This window comes from Dipodomys ordii, unplaced genomic scaffold (genome assembly GCF_000151885.1).
Source record: "Dipodomys ordii isolate 6190 unplaced genomic scaffold, Dord_2.0 Scaffold7, whole genome shotgun sequence".
Taxonomy (NCBI): domain Eukaryota; kingdom Metazoa; phylum Chordata; class Mammalia; order Rodentia; family Heteromyidae; genus Dipodomys; species Dipodomys ordii.
The window spans coordinates 19,982,830-19,995,758 of record NW_012267223.1 but is presented as its reverse complement, the minus strand read 5'-3'; the positions used below and the strand labels follow the sequence as shown (position 1 = coordinate 19,995,758).

Sequence of the window (12,929 nt, the reverse complement as noted above, 5' to 3'; positions counted from 1 at the left end):
GGCGGCGGCGGAGGCGGCCGGGGGAGGGGAGAGCCGGGGCGGTGGGCGTAGGGGGCCGCCCTCCCTTCCCCCGCCCGACGCAGGATCTGGGGCTGGGGGCCCCCGCGCTTACACCTGTAGCCGCAGGTAAGGTTGGGGGCGGTGGCGGGGGGGGCGGGGAGAGCGGCTCTGAGGGACGGGTCGACGCGGGGCGGGGACACGGACTTGGGGTTCGGCTCCGTAGCAACGAGGGGCGGTCCAGGGTTGGAGGGTGGGGGGCTGCGCCGTCATTGCGGGTCTCCCGATCTCGGAAAAACACCCCCTTCCTTTCCCCGCCGCATCAGGTGCTTTCCATGTGGGCCAGCCCCCACCTCCAAAATGCGGCAGGCGTCCCCGTCCCTCCTCCGCCCCCCCCGTCCCCCAGCCTCGGAAAGTCATGACCTTCCCGGGGTGCACCCTCGCCCCCGCGCCGCTCCTGCAGCAAGCACACCCCCTCCGCGCGCGCGCCGCGCCGGGCAGGCGGGAACCGGGGTCGGTCCTGGCGCGGAGGGAGGCAGGGAGGGTCGCGCGTGCGCGCGGAGCCGGGGGGGGGCGCCGTGAACCCCCTCGAGCTAGGGGCGCCTGTTTACGGAGGCTCGTGTTCACCCGAGTTGAGAGGTGGGTGTGTGCGCCCGGCTGGCGGAGTCAGATTTAGGAGCTGGTTGGGGGGGAGGGGGGTGCGAACCCAATGGTTGTCTCTTTTCCCTGGAGGGTGGGTGGTCGTCGGGGCTTGGGGTCAAGGAGGGGTCATGCACTCACCTAGTTCTCTGAGAATGTTGGCCCTGAGGAGGTGCGGGGAGGACCCCCTCCCCCATGGGGCTAAGGCTCACTAGAGGGGTTCGGTCCCCGCCCCTCCCAGAGCTGGGGTTGCGAGGACTCAGCCAGCTGCAGGGGGAGGGACCGTAGCCCACGGCGAGTGGCTGGGGAGGGGGAGAGGGATGGGCAGAGCTGTTTTTTCTGCTCTTCAGGGAGTTAGTTTGCTTTCCTGGGTTTCTGCCGAAGTCCCTTCCCCCATGGATGGAAATCCTTGTTCTGAGGCATGGCTGGCTTCCATATTACCCTCTTAGTGCCCTCTCAGGTCGCCCCAGCCTCTGTAGGACTCTTCTTTGCAGCTTTGCTCTAGGCATTGGCCTTTCCTTTGCAGCCTCCCCGACCCCCCCCCCCCACTTCTTCACCTTCTTCCTGACTTCTGGGAAAGCCCAGCCCTTCCTGAGTGTAGGAGAGGGCATAGCTTGGCCTTGGTGTTGAGTGTTGAGGTGTGTGTGTGTGTGTGTGAGTGTGTGTGTGTGTGTGTGTGTGGTTTTTGCTGGGGTGAGCAGAAAGATCCCAGAGGCACTCCTGCCCTCTGCCTTCCCTCCAGGGGCTTTCTCATGTAGGGAGATTCCCAAGGAATGAACCCAGAAAACTGAAAGGCACTTGTGCCAGAAGATGGAGATGAAGGGAAAAGGGCCAGGCTGAGTATTCAGTCACCCCTCCCCCACGGGCTGGTCTTATTTTGTTGGCATTTATTCATTGCCACCTATTTGTTCAGGGCCGGCTATATACTAGACACTGTTGGGCACAGCACAGGAGGAAGAAATAACTCAGAACGGACTGGAAGTTGGGTGAAGAATGACTGGGAGTGTCCTCCTTGGAGAAGAGGGGAGGAGCCTCTGATCTCAGCCACCCAGGGTTGTCCCATGGGTTAACTCCTGGAAAGAGACGAGAGGATGGTTGGTCTCCACAGAGGCCTCTTCCTCCTCCAAGGGTAGTGAGTTGCCAGGAAACTATGTACCTCATTCCTGGTGGGGCTGGTTGGAAGAGGATTATTTTCCCCACTTTTTGGACACAGGACAAAGGAAAGAGGTAGGAAAAGGCATGCTGAGGTTCAGAGCCAGAAGTCCTGGGATAGCATCTTAACACTACTCATCCATCCATCTAAGTTCATGGAGCACCAATGCTCCTCTTCCTTCTGCACCTTTTCCTGGGGCTAGGCTGACCTGGACCACCGATGCCACTACAACCTTTCCCTTGGGCCCCTTTGTGACCTGTTCCTACCAGGTGACCACCAGTGGATGTAGGCAGGCTTAGAACTCAGGGCATAGCCCTCATGGCCAGGGTTTACCTCTGTCTCCCCTCCAGGAACAGCAGGGTGAATCAGGTGATCTGTACAAGGTACCCCGAGTCCACTGTGTTGAGATCAGTGCAGGATTGGGGATAGAACACCTGCCTCTTAATTCAAGAGATCACATCTCCGAAACATCATGTCTGGCTAAGGTAGTCAGAAGCTTCCTGACCAGCTAGTAGGGGGAAAGGGATTAAGGACTTTTTCTGTGAGGCCATGAGCACGTGCTATGTGTGTGCTACTCTGTGTTTCTGTAGCCTGAGTAGTGTGTGTGTGTGTGTGTGTGTGTGTGTGTGTGTGTGGTGTGTGTGTGTGTGTGTGTGTATGTGTGTGTGAGGGGGGGATGGGAGTACCCCTGTTTTTATCTGTGACTTTAATGTATGTTGAGGATGGGTGTACCTGATGTTCAGGGACTGGGTGTATCTGTCTGTGAGACAGTGTGATTGAGTCACAGTCCTGGGGATCTCGGTGTGCATCAAGGGGGGTGGTCTCTGAATGGATGGCTCTGAGTTGCTAGATTTGTTTCTCACCGCTTCTCTCTACATGCTGTGTGCCTTCGTGGGTTGGGTGTTCTTGCTCTGAATGTGTTTGTGACATCCTTTAAGGATGTATCTGAGAGTCCATGTGTCCTTGTGTGGAAGGCTCAGTGCTCCAGGGAGCTGTGAGTGGCCCCTGTGTCCATTGCCTGAGCCTGGTGTGGTGGTAGAGGTGGGTGAGGGGCAAGGCCTCCTCTGCAGAGCCGTTTATCACTCCGGGTCTGCAGACCTGGCTCTCATCGTAAACCTTCCACTGTCCTCTGCCTGTTTCTGCTGCCTCCTGTGTGTCTCCTCCCTTTGCTTCCTTCCCCTACCCTTCAAAGGCCAAAAGCAACTGTAACTCTGGCCAGGGCCCACCGTGGATCCTCCCCTCAGCACCTGTGGGCATCCACTGGTCCTTGGCTAGTCCAGGCAATGGCTGGGCACATGCTCTGTGTCCTCTTCTTCTGCCTGGTATGTGGCCATTTTTCTTTCATCCCATCGCTGCGGGAGAAATGGCAGTTGTGGCTTGGTGTGTGTTGTGGGGGGGGGGGGTCCTGGCAAGTCAACTTCTTTAGTTCACCTCCAGCCCAGTGTCACCCCCACCCCAAGGTGGGGTGCCTCAGCTAAGCCTATGTTAGGTGATTCTGCAACTTATTGCCACAAAAGCATTCACATGGCACAGGCCATGTGGCTTCATGTCCTTCCCCCTTCAGGGATATCTCCCAATGTCCCTCTCCTCTGCCAGTGACTCTGAGGCCTGGGGAATCTTGTCTGTTTGTGCCAGGCACCCCAGGGCCCGGCCATCTGCTGCCTCTGTCCTGCTGAGCCTGGCCCGGGTCAGCAGGGTGCCCTCAGCCTTGCCAAGAACCAGCGTGCTCTCTGGACTGCTCCTTCCTTGTCCCTAGCCATCTGGAAGGGCCTTCTGGTCTCTAGGGAAGGCAGGGCGGCCCTGGGTGACTGTGAATGAGGGGGAGCAGTCTCAGTCCCCACCCCTCTTACAACCCTCCTCTGTCAGCATACCAGCCCTAGGCATTGCACTGTCTCCCAGACACCCCAACTCCCTTTGCTGCTCATAGCTCTCCATCCTTTGCCCAGTGCAAGGAGGCCATTGGTATCCACTTTTCTCCACAATCCAAGCCCATCCAGTCACACAGGCCTGCTTGTTCTGTCTGAAACCTCAGCCACTCTCTTCTACTCCCTCTCCTCAGCCCTGTTGGAATCCTGTTCTGATTCCACTCTGCCCCATTTGTGTGTTTCTCGCTTGCCCACCCAGTTAAATCTGGATCACCACACTATTCTCAGTGTCCTGCCCCAGTGCCTTTGCAGCCTGGGAAATGGCAGATTAGGCTGCATTCCAGCCCCACTGGTATGCAGACTACACTTCCTCACTCTTTCTTTCTGCCTGCCTGCCCCTGGCCACCCTCCCATGCTTCCCCTTCCCCTTCACATGACTTTCTTCCCAGTCTCCAGTGACTCCATTTTTAAGACCCATCTCAAATGCCATCTTTTCCGGGAAAATTTACTCAGCCTCCCCTAACCAGGTGCCATCTCTCTGACCTCAAAGTCCACATGAATTCTTCCCCTCTTTTAACTGTCTTGTGGACTCTCTGCATTACAGTCATCTGTGCTTTTCTTCCTAACTGTAAGTTTCTGACAACACTTACTATAGCTATAATGTGGCTTGCAAACATTGGAATGTTCTTTCCTGCCTTCCCTCCACCCCTGCCATCCAGCAGACTAAAAGCCTGTCCATCCTGAGTGCACCAGGATGTTGGGGTCTCAGTAGAGAATGAGATATATTTCATAGGAAACGAGATGAGCATTCCTTCCTTCCTGCTTTTGGGAGTGGGGTGGAGGGCTGTGGAACAAACTCGAGTTCTCCAAGGGTCTCAAACCTGTGCCTTACCTCCTACCTCCTCATAACCATCTCTTCTCTTATTTCCATCAGCAGCCAAACTACTGGAGTTTCAAGGTCAGTGTGTGATGCTTCTGCTCCCATGACAATTGCATGTGCTGCCCCTCCCTGCCTCTCCCCTGCACATGCTTTGCACCGGGTGTGCGTCTGCACGGGTCCCCTGTGATGCGGGAGGTGGACCCAGGGCTGTTGGCTGTGGCTGCTGCTTTGGGATAGTCTGGGTTCACCTGCCAGGGACTTATAGATCCAGAATAAGGTCCTGGTGGACATCTGGACTGTAGAAGATTATCCTACTAGGAAGGAGAAAGGCTGAGACTGCTGGCTAGGATAGAGACTTGGAACCAGGGTATTATTTTGGGATCTGTTCCCTGACATCAAATTTCACTTCCTAGCCAGGCACTAGCAGTTCATGTCTGTAATCCTAGCTACTCAGGAGGCTAAGATCTCAGGATCGTAGTTTGAAGCCAGCCTGGGCAGGAAAGTCTGTGAGACTCTCATCTCAATTAACCATCAGAAAACTGGAAATGGTGTTGTGGCTCCAAGTGGTAGAATGCTAGCTAGCCTTGAGCCAAAAAGCTCAAGGACAGTGCCCAGGCCCTAAGTTCAAGCCCCACAGCCTCCCTTCCCACGCCCTCCCCCCAAATTCACTTCCTTAGGCTGTCCTGTGACTTCCTTGTTTTGGCTTTTCATCATAGGGGAGTTGATTGGTGCCAGGAATGACCATTCCCAGTCTTGTATCCCTAAACCTACATGTATATAGAGGACCAGACTCGGGGGTGGGACCTAACCATGTCTCCCCTGAGAAGTTTAGGTAATTCAGAGCAGGAGAGCTAGACAACCTGTTGACCCCTAGGCTCTCTTATCTCTCTTTTCTGGTTAGACTGCTGTATGTTTCCTGGAGTCCCTGGCTCCTAAAATCCCAGGCATCATGGCAGGGTATGGGAGGCCACCATTCAGACACACCAAGTATCTTGTTTGCACACATTCTGCCAGAGCCTTGCAAGGAGGTGCTTGAATCAGAACCTTATGGATCCTATTGTCAGCTCAGCTTCTCTGGACGAGGTGGGAGACAGTGATGTTAAATACACAGGCCTGAAGCCGGACAAGCTGAGCTTGGTGGGGAATTCCATCTACTATTAACTCGCTTGGTGACCTAGGGGCAATTTACATAATTCCCCGGGCCTTGATTTCTCCTCTATGAAGTGGATCAGTGTCTGCTTCATAGAATTATTGTAAAAAAAAAATGAGAAAATGTATGTCGTAGGCAAGCCTTACCAGAACCTAAACTCAGCAGCTGTCAGAATCACGGATGATGATCTGATTCTAACACTTGGATACCAGAATCATCATAGAAACCTGTTAAAACCATAGGCTTCAGCCCACAGAGACTGATGTAGTGAACATGGGGTCCTGGAAGAGAGTTTGTCAAAGCACCTGAGTACTTCTGCTCCAGTCCATGGACTGCTTTTGGGAAGCTGGTCCTGGAAGTGCTTACTGCCTCCCAGGGCAGTCCCTTTCCTGTCTTTGGGAGCTCTGCTTGGGCCACTGTTTCCTTCTCTTGCCATCTCTCTGTTGGTAGGGAAGTTCTTCTAACATGTCTTACTTTCTTCTGCCTAGAGATGGAGAGCAGGGCTCCCAGTCTCTGCCTCTTTTTGGGAGGGCTTTGTGGATGCTCTGAGGATGGCAGTGTTTCTATGGGGTTTGGATGGAGGCAGGAGCAAGTGGTAAAGGGGATGTAGCCATCTGTCCTCCCAGGATTCCTCCTTCTATAGTCAGCTACCCCCCAGAGTCTCACTCCCTTCATTCTGCCTGTTCCAATTTTCCTAGTGTCTCATGTGCCCCTGACCTGGCCTGGAGGCCCCTTCTACTCTTTCTCCTTGTTAGCTGCCTCCTTCTGTAGCTCCTCAGCCTAGCAAATGCTGACCTTTCAGTTGCCTGGCAACCCCATGCCCATCAGCCCACCCAACACTGTTACAGAGATCCCCAACTGTGGCTTCACTGGGACTGAAGGTGGGGGGGGCACGACCTGGTGTTGGTGGTCAGCTTAGAGCTCTGTGCCATGGGAGATAAATTTGAGCAAAGATTTCCTCAAATGAGCACAATTCTTACACTACCTCACTTCTTCCCAAGATCCATGTTCACCCACTGGTCAAGACATTGTACTTGAGGCTGGACGACCCTTGCTAGCCCCCAAATCTGATCTTCCACATCCCCAAACCTTCAAGGACACTTTCGCAACAACTGGGCACACTGCCCATGAGAGGAAGATGCATTCTCTTTTCGAGAGTTCTAATCTAATTGGAACATTACATTGGGCTAATAGGAAAGTGGAGATTAATTAGGGGTTAATCAGGATTTGGGGAAAAAGGGAGCTGAAGAGGAGAATAAATTACTCCTTTGTAGAGATACTTTTATTGTTGTCTTTTTTAATTATAAAAGTAATATATTCTGATTGGGCAAAATCCACTTAATTTTTAATAGAAATGTAGAAAATGAAAAAAGGAAGCTCTCTCTGGCAACCTGGATATAATCTAGCCAATATTAGTGGTTTTGAGTGGTATGTTGTTAAAAATAATTTATTTTACAGGAAAATACAATTGGGCAGCATGTTCTTTTGGTAACTATAACTGTGTGTATGTATATGTATATACATTATATATATATATGTTATATATATATATATATACATCATCTTACTGTTTTAAATAACTGAGTTTCTGCATAACAACTAGGCATTAGGGGAGATACTGGGGTCTAATGGCAGGAGCTGTGGCCTGGGTGACAGCCCCAGGCTTGAGCCAAAAATAGACTCAAAGTACAGTTGAGACTATAGTGAAACACATGGCCTCCTATGAGACAGAAATCAAGCTGTCCTGTGACACCCCTCCTGACCCAGCCAGTGCCCACCCTCAGCTATAGTGCAGGCAAGGCATTGTCATGCTGGGCACTGCTGGCTGTGTGGCAGGGAGGGGCTGAGCTTGGTCCCTATGCATGTGCTCATGTGTGCGCTATGTGTACTCCACAGGTGGTCTGTCTGATGCTGGGGTCCTGCTGGCTCTCTGGGGTTTAGAAAAGTTGTCCTAGCCACTCTAAGTCAAGGACATTCTCACCACCCCATTTTGCAAGGGCCACAACTTCTACCACTGGGACCTTGGGGGCCTTCGATCACTCTGCTTTCTCCCTGGGCCCCAGCTTCCTAGCTCACCCCAATCCTCTGAACTCCAGGAAGAATAAATTTCGCCGCTCACAAACCCGCCGCTTAATTAATGTCTGGAACTAATGTCCCAATTTGCTCAACGATTCTGCTGCTCACCTCGGTGACAAATTTGTGTTGTTGTTCTTTGCTGGCTTAAAATAGCAGGCATGCCCATGGCTCCTGCTCAGGTGCTTCTTGTCTGGCTTCCCAGGGTGCCTGAGTCCTTTGCCCACTGCTTACCTGCTGGGAGGCTACAGCTCTGCTGCTACCCCATGAGTCTGGAACCTCAGAGACTCTCCTGAGTGTGTGTGTGTGTGTGTGTGTGTGTGTGTGAGAGAGAGAGAGAGAGAGAGAGAGAGAGAGAGATGCTGGCTGGTGGCAGGGGGCTTCCTGAGCCTAGATGGATGGAGGTGGAGGTAGTGGTGGCGGCCAAGCACAGCAGAGCTGATATATCTCACCCTGCCCTGCTCCTGCAGACCCGCAGCTCACGCCACACTCAGGGAGCGCAGCCAGGGCTGGCAGACCAGGCAGCCAAGCTGTCCTACGCTTCGGCTGAGTCGCTGGAGACCATGTCGGAGGCAGAGTTGCCCCTGGGCTTCAGCAGGATGAACCGCTTCCGACAGAGCCTGCCCCTCTCCCGTTCTGCCAGCCAGACCAAGCTTCGTTCACCAGGTACTGGCCAACCTGTCCATCTTCCCTCCAGGCCATAAGCTCCACCCTCCACTCTTCTCCCTCGCTCCCCTCTGGCTGGATTTCTCCTCCAGCACAGATCTACCTCCCCCAGCAGTCCCCTTAGTGGGCCTCTCCATCCTGAGCTCTCTACTCCCCTCCTCTTCTTTCAGACTCTTGTTCCCCCTCCCCACCCCACAACCCTCTTTTCCCTCCAAGCCCTTTCCCTTCCAGGCAGGTTTCCTCTCCTTTTCCTCCAGCCCTTTCTTCCCACTTCTCTCTCCAGCTTTCCATCCTGTTTCTTGTGGCATCCTTTCTCTAATTCCACTTCCCAGGCTCTAGCTGCCTGGGGTCGAGCTGGGTGTTTTGGGGGAGACTGCCCAGCCGCCTAACGCCCCAGCATGAAGAGTGCTTGGGTGCACCTGCACTCGGGGGCGGCGTCTGGCCTCAGACCTTGCCACTGCGGGACGGGGACCAGCGCAGCTCCGGACACCCATCCTCGATCTCCAGGAGGGCGGCATGGAGGTGGAGGTGGCGCTGGTGCTGACCGCAGGGGCGGCGTCTCCTTCGCAGGGGTGCTGTTCCTGCAGTTTGGGGAGGAGACGCGGCGCGTGCACATCACGCACGAGGTCAGCAGCCTGGACACGCTACACGCACTCATCGCGCACATGTTCCCGCAGAAGCTCACCATGGGCATGCTGAAGTCGCCCAACACCGCCATCCTCATCAAAGACGAGGCGCGCAACGTCTTCTACGAGCTGGAGGATGTCCGGTGGGCGTGGCCCCGAGCGGGATGGATGGGAGGACTTCCCCCAAATCCTCGGAAGGACCCGAGAAACCCTTTCCCAGCTTCTTCCTGACCCTCCTTCTGCCTGCATCCCCCTCCCTGCTAAATCCTCCACCCCTGCTGGTCCATCAGGACCTGAACTGACCTGAAAATGGCTCCTGTGGCCGAGGGAGAGATCGGGTGGAGACTGCTGCGTGTGCTGGTGGCAGGCAGCCACCGAGGGAAGGACTTACAAGGGATTGGGGTGTCCAGATCCTTCATCTCTTTCCTGGGAGTAGCTGTCCCCTCCTCATTGTGCAGGGCAGATGGGCTGCGTGGTGACCCTCTGCACCCCTTTCCTCCCCCAGAGACATCCAGGACCGCAGTATTATCAAGATCTATAGGAAAGAGCCTCTGTACGCTGCTTTCCCTGGCTCTCACCTCACCAACGGAGACCTCCGGGTATGGCTCCGGGGATGGCCAGGGTATAGGGGAGAGGCTGGGGAGGTGGGGTCCAGACGGGCAAAGTGTGGACTGTCGCCCGGGACCAGGGCCAACTTTAGAGAGGGGTAAACAGGGGGACTGAAGCAATCCTAGATTGTGGGGTTATGGCAGCATCGCTCCCCTCATCCGCTACTATGTCCAAAAATCTAGGCTCTGTCCCAAAATCTAGGCTTCTAGATTTTTGTGAAGTTCTCTCAGCAGCCACCCCTTCCCCCACCTCACTCCCCACCACGGTGTGGGCTGAGGGTTGCCTTTGCGAAGCCTCTCCATCTGTCATCCCCCCTCCCCCATGCTGGGAGCCCCGATGGGAAAGGGACCCCAGATGCAGCCGGAGAGAAGGAAGGCAGAGGACAGGAGGGACTTTTCTTAAGCATCAGCGGAGAGATGCTGGTTCCTCAAGCCAGGGGAGAGGGGTCCCCTTTGTGACTAGTCCCACGGGGTTCCGGGGCTGTCTTCTGCGCAGAGAGAGATGGTGTACGCGTCGCGGGAGTCGTCGCCCACGCGGCGCCTCAACAACCTGTCGCCGGCCCCGCACCTGGCGTCTGGTTCGCCGCCACCGGGGCTGCCGTCGGGGCTGCCCTCGGGCTCGCCATCCCGCTCACGCCTCTCGTACGCGGGGGGACGGCCGCCCTCTTACGCGGGCAGCCCGGTGCACCACGCGGCCGAGCGGCTGGGCGGCGCCCCGGCTGCCCAGGGCGTCAGCCCCAGCCCCAGCGCCATCCTGGAGCGGCGGGACGTGAAGCCGGACGAGGACCTGGCGGGCAAGGCGGGCGGCATGGTGCTGGTGAAAGGCGAGGGTCTCTACGCCGACCCCTACGGGCTGCTGCACGAGGGCCGCCTGAGCCTGGCGGCGGCGGCCGGGGACCCGTTCGCCTACCCCGGCGCGGGCGGCCTGTACAAGCGCGGCTCGGTGCGCTCGCTCAGCACCTACTCGGCGGCGGCGCTGCAGTCGGACCTGGAGGACTCCCTGTACAAGGCGGCCGGCGGCGCGGGCCCGCTCTACGGCGACGGCTACGGCTTCCGCCTGCCGCCCTCGTCGCCGCAGAAGCTGGCCGACGTGGCGCCGCCGCCCGGGGGACCCCCGCCCCCGCACAGCCCCTACTCGGGGCCCCCCAGCCGCGGCTCCCCCGTGCGCCAGTCCTTCCGCAAAGACTCGGGATCCTCCTCCGTCTTCGCCGAGAGTCCCGGAGGCAAGAGCCGCAGCACCGGGGGCGCCTCCACGGCGGGAGCCCCGCCCCCGGAGCTCTTCCCGGGGCCCGGGGAGCGCTCCCTCGTGGGGTTCGGACCACCGCCCGCCAAGGACACGGAGACCAGGTGAGGCACCCGTGAAGCCTCGGGGCTGTGTCCGTGGCTGGGAGAGGCACCGGAGGGACGGTGGGTGGGCTTGACTCAGAGAGGTCTGCGGGGGACCCTGAGTAGTCTTGATGAGGAAGGAGGCCAGATGGTCCCCGAGGTGGCAGGGAGGACCACTGGAGAGATGGGCCGCCATTTCCCATCCATTCGCAAATCCCGAAGGGGCTGGTGAGGGAAGGCCCCAGATGAGGGACTCTGGAGATCTAGCCTCAGTTTCCCTTGCTGTGAAATCAAAGAACTGGACGAGTCCTTCTTAGTGCCTTCCAAGCTGGGACTCAGAATGTGCAGCTGGAGAGCTGTCCAGCATGGGTCCAGCTGAAGTCCACTAGGGTGAAGGTAGGAACGGATAGGATATTGTGTGGGGAAGGGAAGTCCATTGGGCTGCCTAGCTTCTCACTGGGGAGGCTTGGCTCATCACTAAGTGGGGGACAGGAGATACCCTGTGCCCTGGGACAACACTGCTGAGAGGTGAGGGGAAGCCATGCATTTTCACACACTTCTCTTGTGGCCTATGTAAGCCCTACACAGGGTTCTGTTCATACCAGATTGGAAAATCCAGCTCCTGCTATTGGGGAGTTACACTTGAAAAAAGAAGGAAAGAAAAAGAAAGAAAGAGAAAGCAAGCAAGCAATCCCTTTGGATGATGTGGAGGGACTTCCTCCAGGCTACTGGGTCTTTGGGATGGCTTCCTAGAGGTGGTAGGGAGAAAGATATGGGAGACATATGCAAAGCATATGAAGGTCAGGATGGGGCCTCTCAGGAGGCAGTAGTGAGGGATGCTTGCTAAGGAGGCTTGCTCCTTAGGCACTGGGTGTCTAATTGTGTGCTTGCTGCCTGGAAGGGAATGGTGTTGTACCTCTGGGGGTCTGGGCAGAAGACTGAGCAGATGGGACCTCATGATCAGAGGTGAGGTTGCTCAAAGCCATCTTCTTCCCCAGAGAGCGCATGGAGGCCATGGAGAAGCAGATCGCCAGCCTCACCGGCCTGGTGCAAAGTGCCCTACTACGAGGCTCAGAGCCTGAGACCCCAAGGTGAGCCCCCTCTTTCAACACCCCTGCCAGTGCCTGAACTTGGGGCATTCAGAAGTGCGGAGCTCAGGGCTCAGCTCTGCCTGTGTCTCACTGGGTGACCCTGGATGAGTGAGTCCCTTTCCTGCTTTTCCTGCTCTGGGACTCTGTGTCAAGATCAGGGAGCTGGAGGAGATGGCATCAGCTTTGATGGTCCAGCCTGGCCTGGCATCCTGATGGCCATTTTCTTTTCCCCTGTGCCACAGTGAGAAGATTGAAGGCTCCAATGGAGCAGCCACCCCCTCAGCAGGTAAGGGACCCTTCTACCCTCTCCCATGATCTCTTCTTTGAGTCTCAGTTTCCTAATCTGTAAAGTGGGGCTCAAACACTAGCTGCCTCATTGGGCTTTCAACGGATAAATGGGTAGTCACCTTAGTCCAAGATGTCATTGCTCTGGTGTTTTGCTCCCCACTCTGAAGGAACAGAGTCAGAATCGTGTACCAGAGTGGGGGTGGTGTTGCCCCAGCCCCTCTCTCAGGCACACTCTTTGCTCTTTGCTCTTTTCTCCCATTCTCCTGGTCCTTCGCTATAGCATGTGGGTCTGGTAGTCGGAGCAGCGGGGCCACCCCAGTTTCTGGCCCTCCCCCACCCTCAGCCAGCAGCACTCCTGCAGGGCAGTCCACTGCTGTCAGCCGTTTGCAGATGCAGCTGCACCTGAGGGGCTTGCAGAACAGCACCAGTGACCTGCGCGGTCAGCTGCAGCAACTGCGCAAGCTCCAGGTACCTCCTCAGCCCCACCGGCCTCCCAGGAGCCACAACTCACCACATCTCTTTCTTACAAGTCCCACCCCATCTCCTAGTCCTGTCTTCACCAATCCA

At 56.3% G+C, this 12,929-nt stretch overlaps 1 protein-coding gene across 1 annotated transcript in view; it reads left to right on the top strand.

Moving 5' to 3' along the window:
* Nucleotides 1-12,929, top strand: part of Srcin1 (SRC kinase signaling inhibitor 1) — a 70,921-nt gene that overhangs the window by 33,202 nt on the left and 24,790 nt on the right. Inside the window, 10 exon segments of the mRNA XM_013036174.1 lie at nucleotides 4,589-4,612; nucleotides 8,228-8,423; nucleotides 8,994-9,192; nucleotides 9,555-9,648; nucleotides 10,154-10,549; nucleotides 10,551-10,682; nucleotides 10,685-11,004; nucleotides 11,982-12,074; nucleotides 12,317-12,360; nucleotides 12,643-12,830. Of these exon segments, the coding sequence (XP_012891628.1) occupies nucleotides 4,589-4,612; nucleotides 8,228-8,423; nucleotides 8,994-9,192; nucleotides 9,555-9,648; nucleotides 10,154-10,549; nucleotides 10,551-10,682; nucleotides 10,685-11,004; nucleotides 11,982-12,074; nucleotides 12,317-12,360; nucleotides 12,643-12,830 (1,686 nt within the window).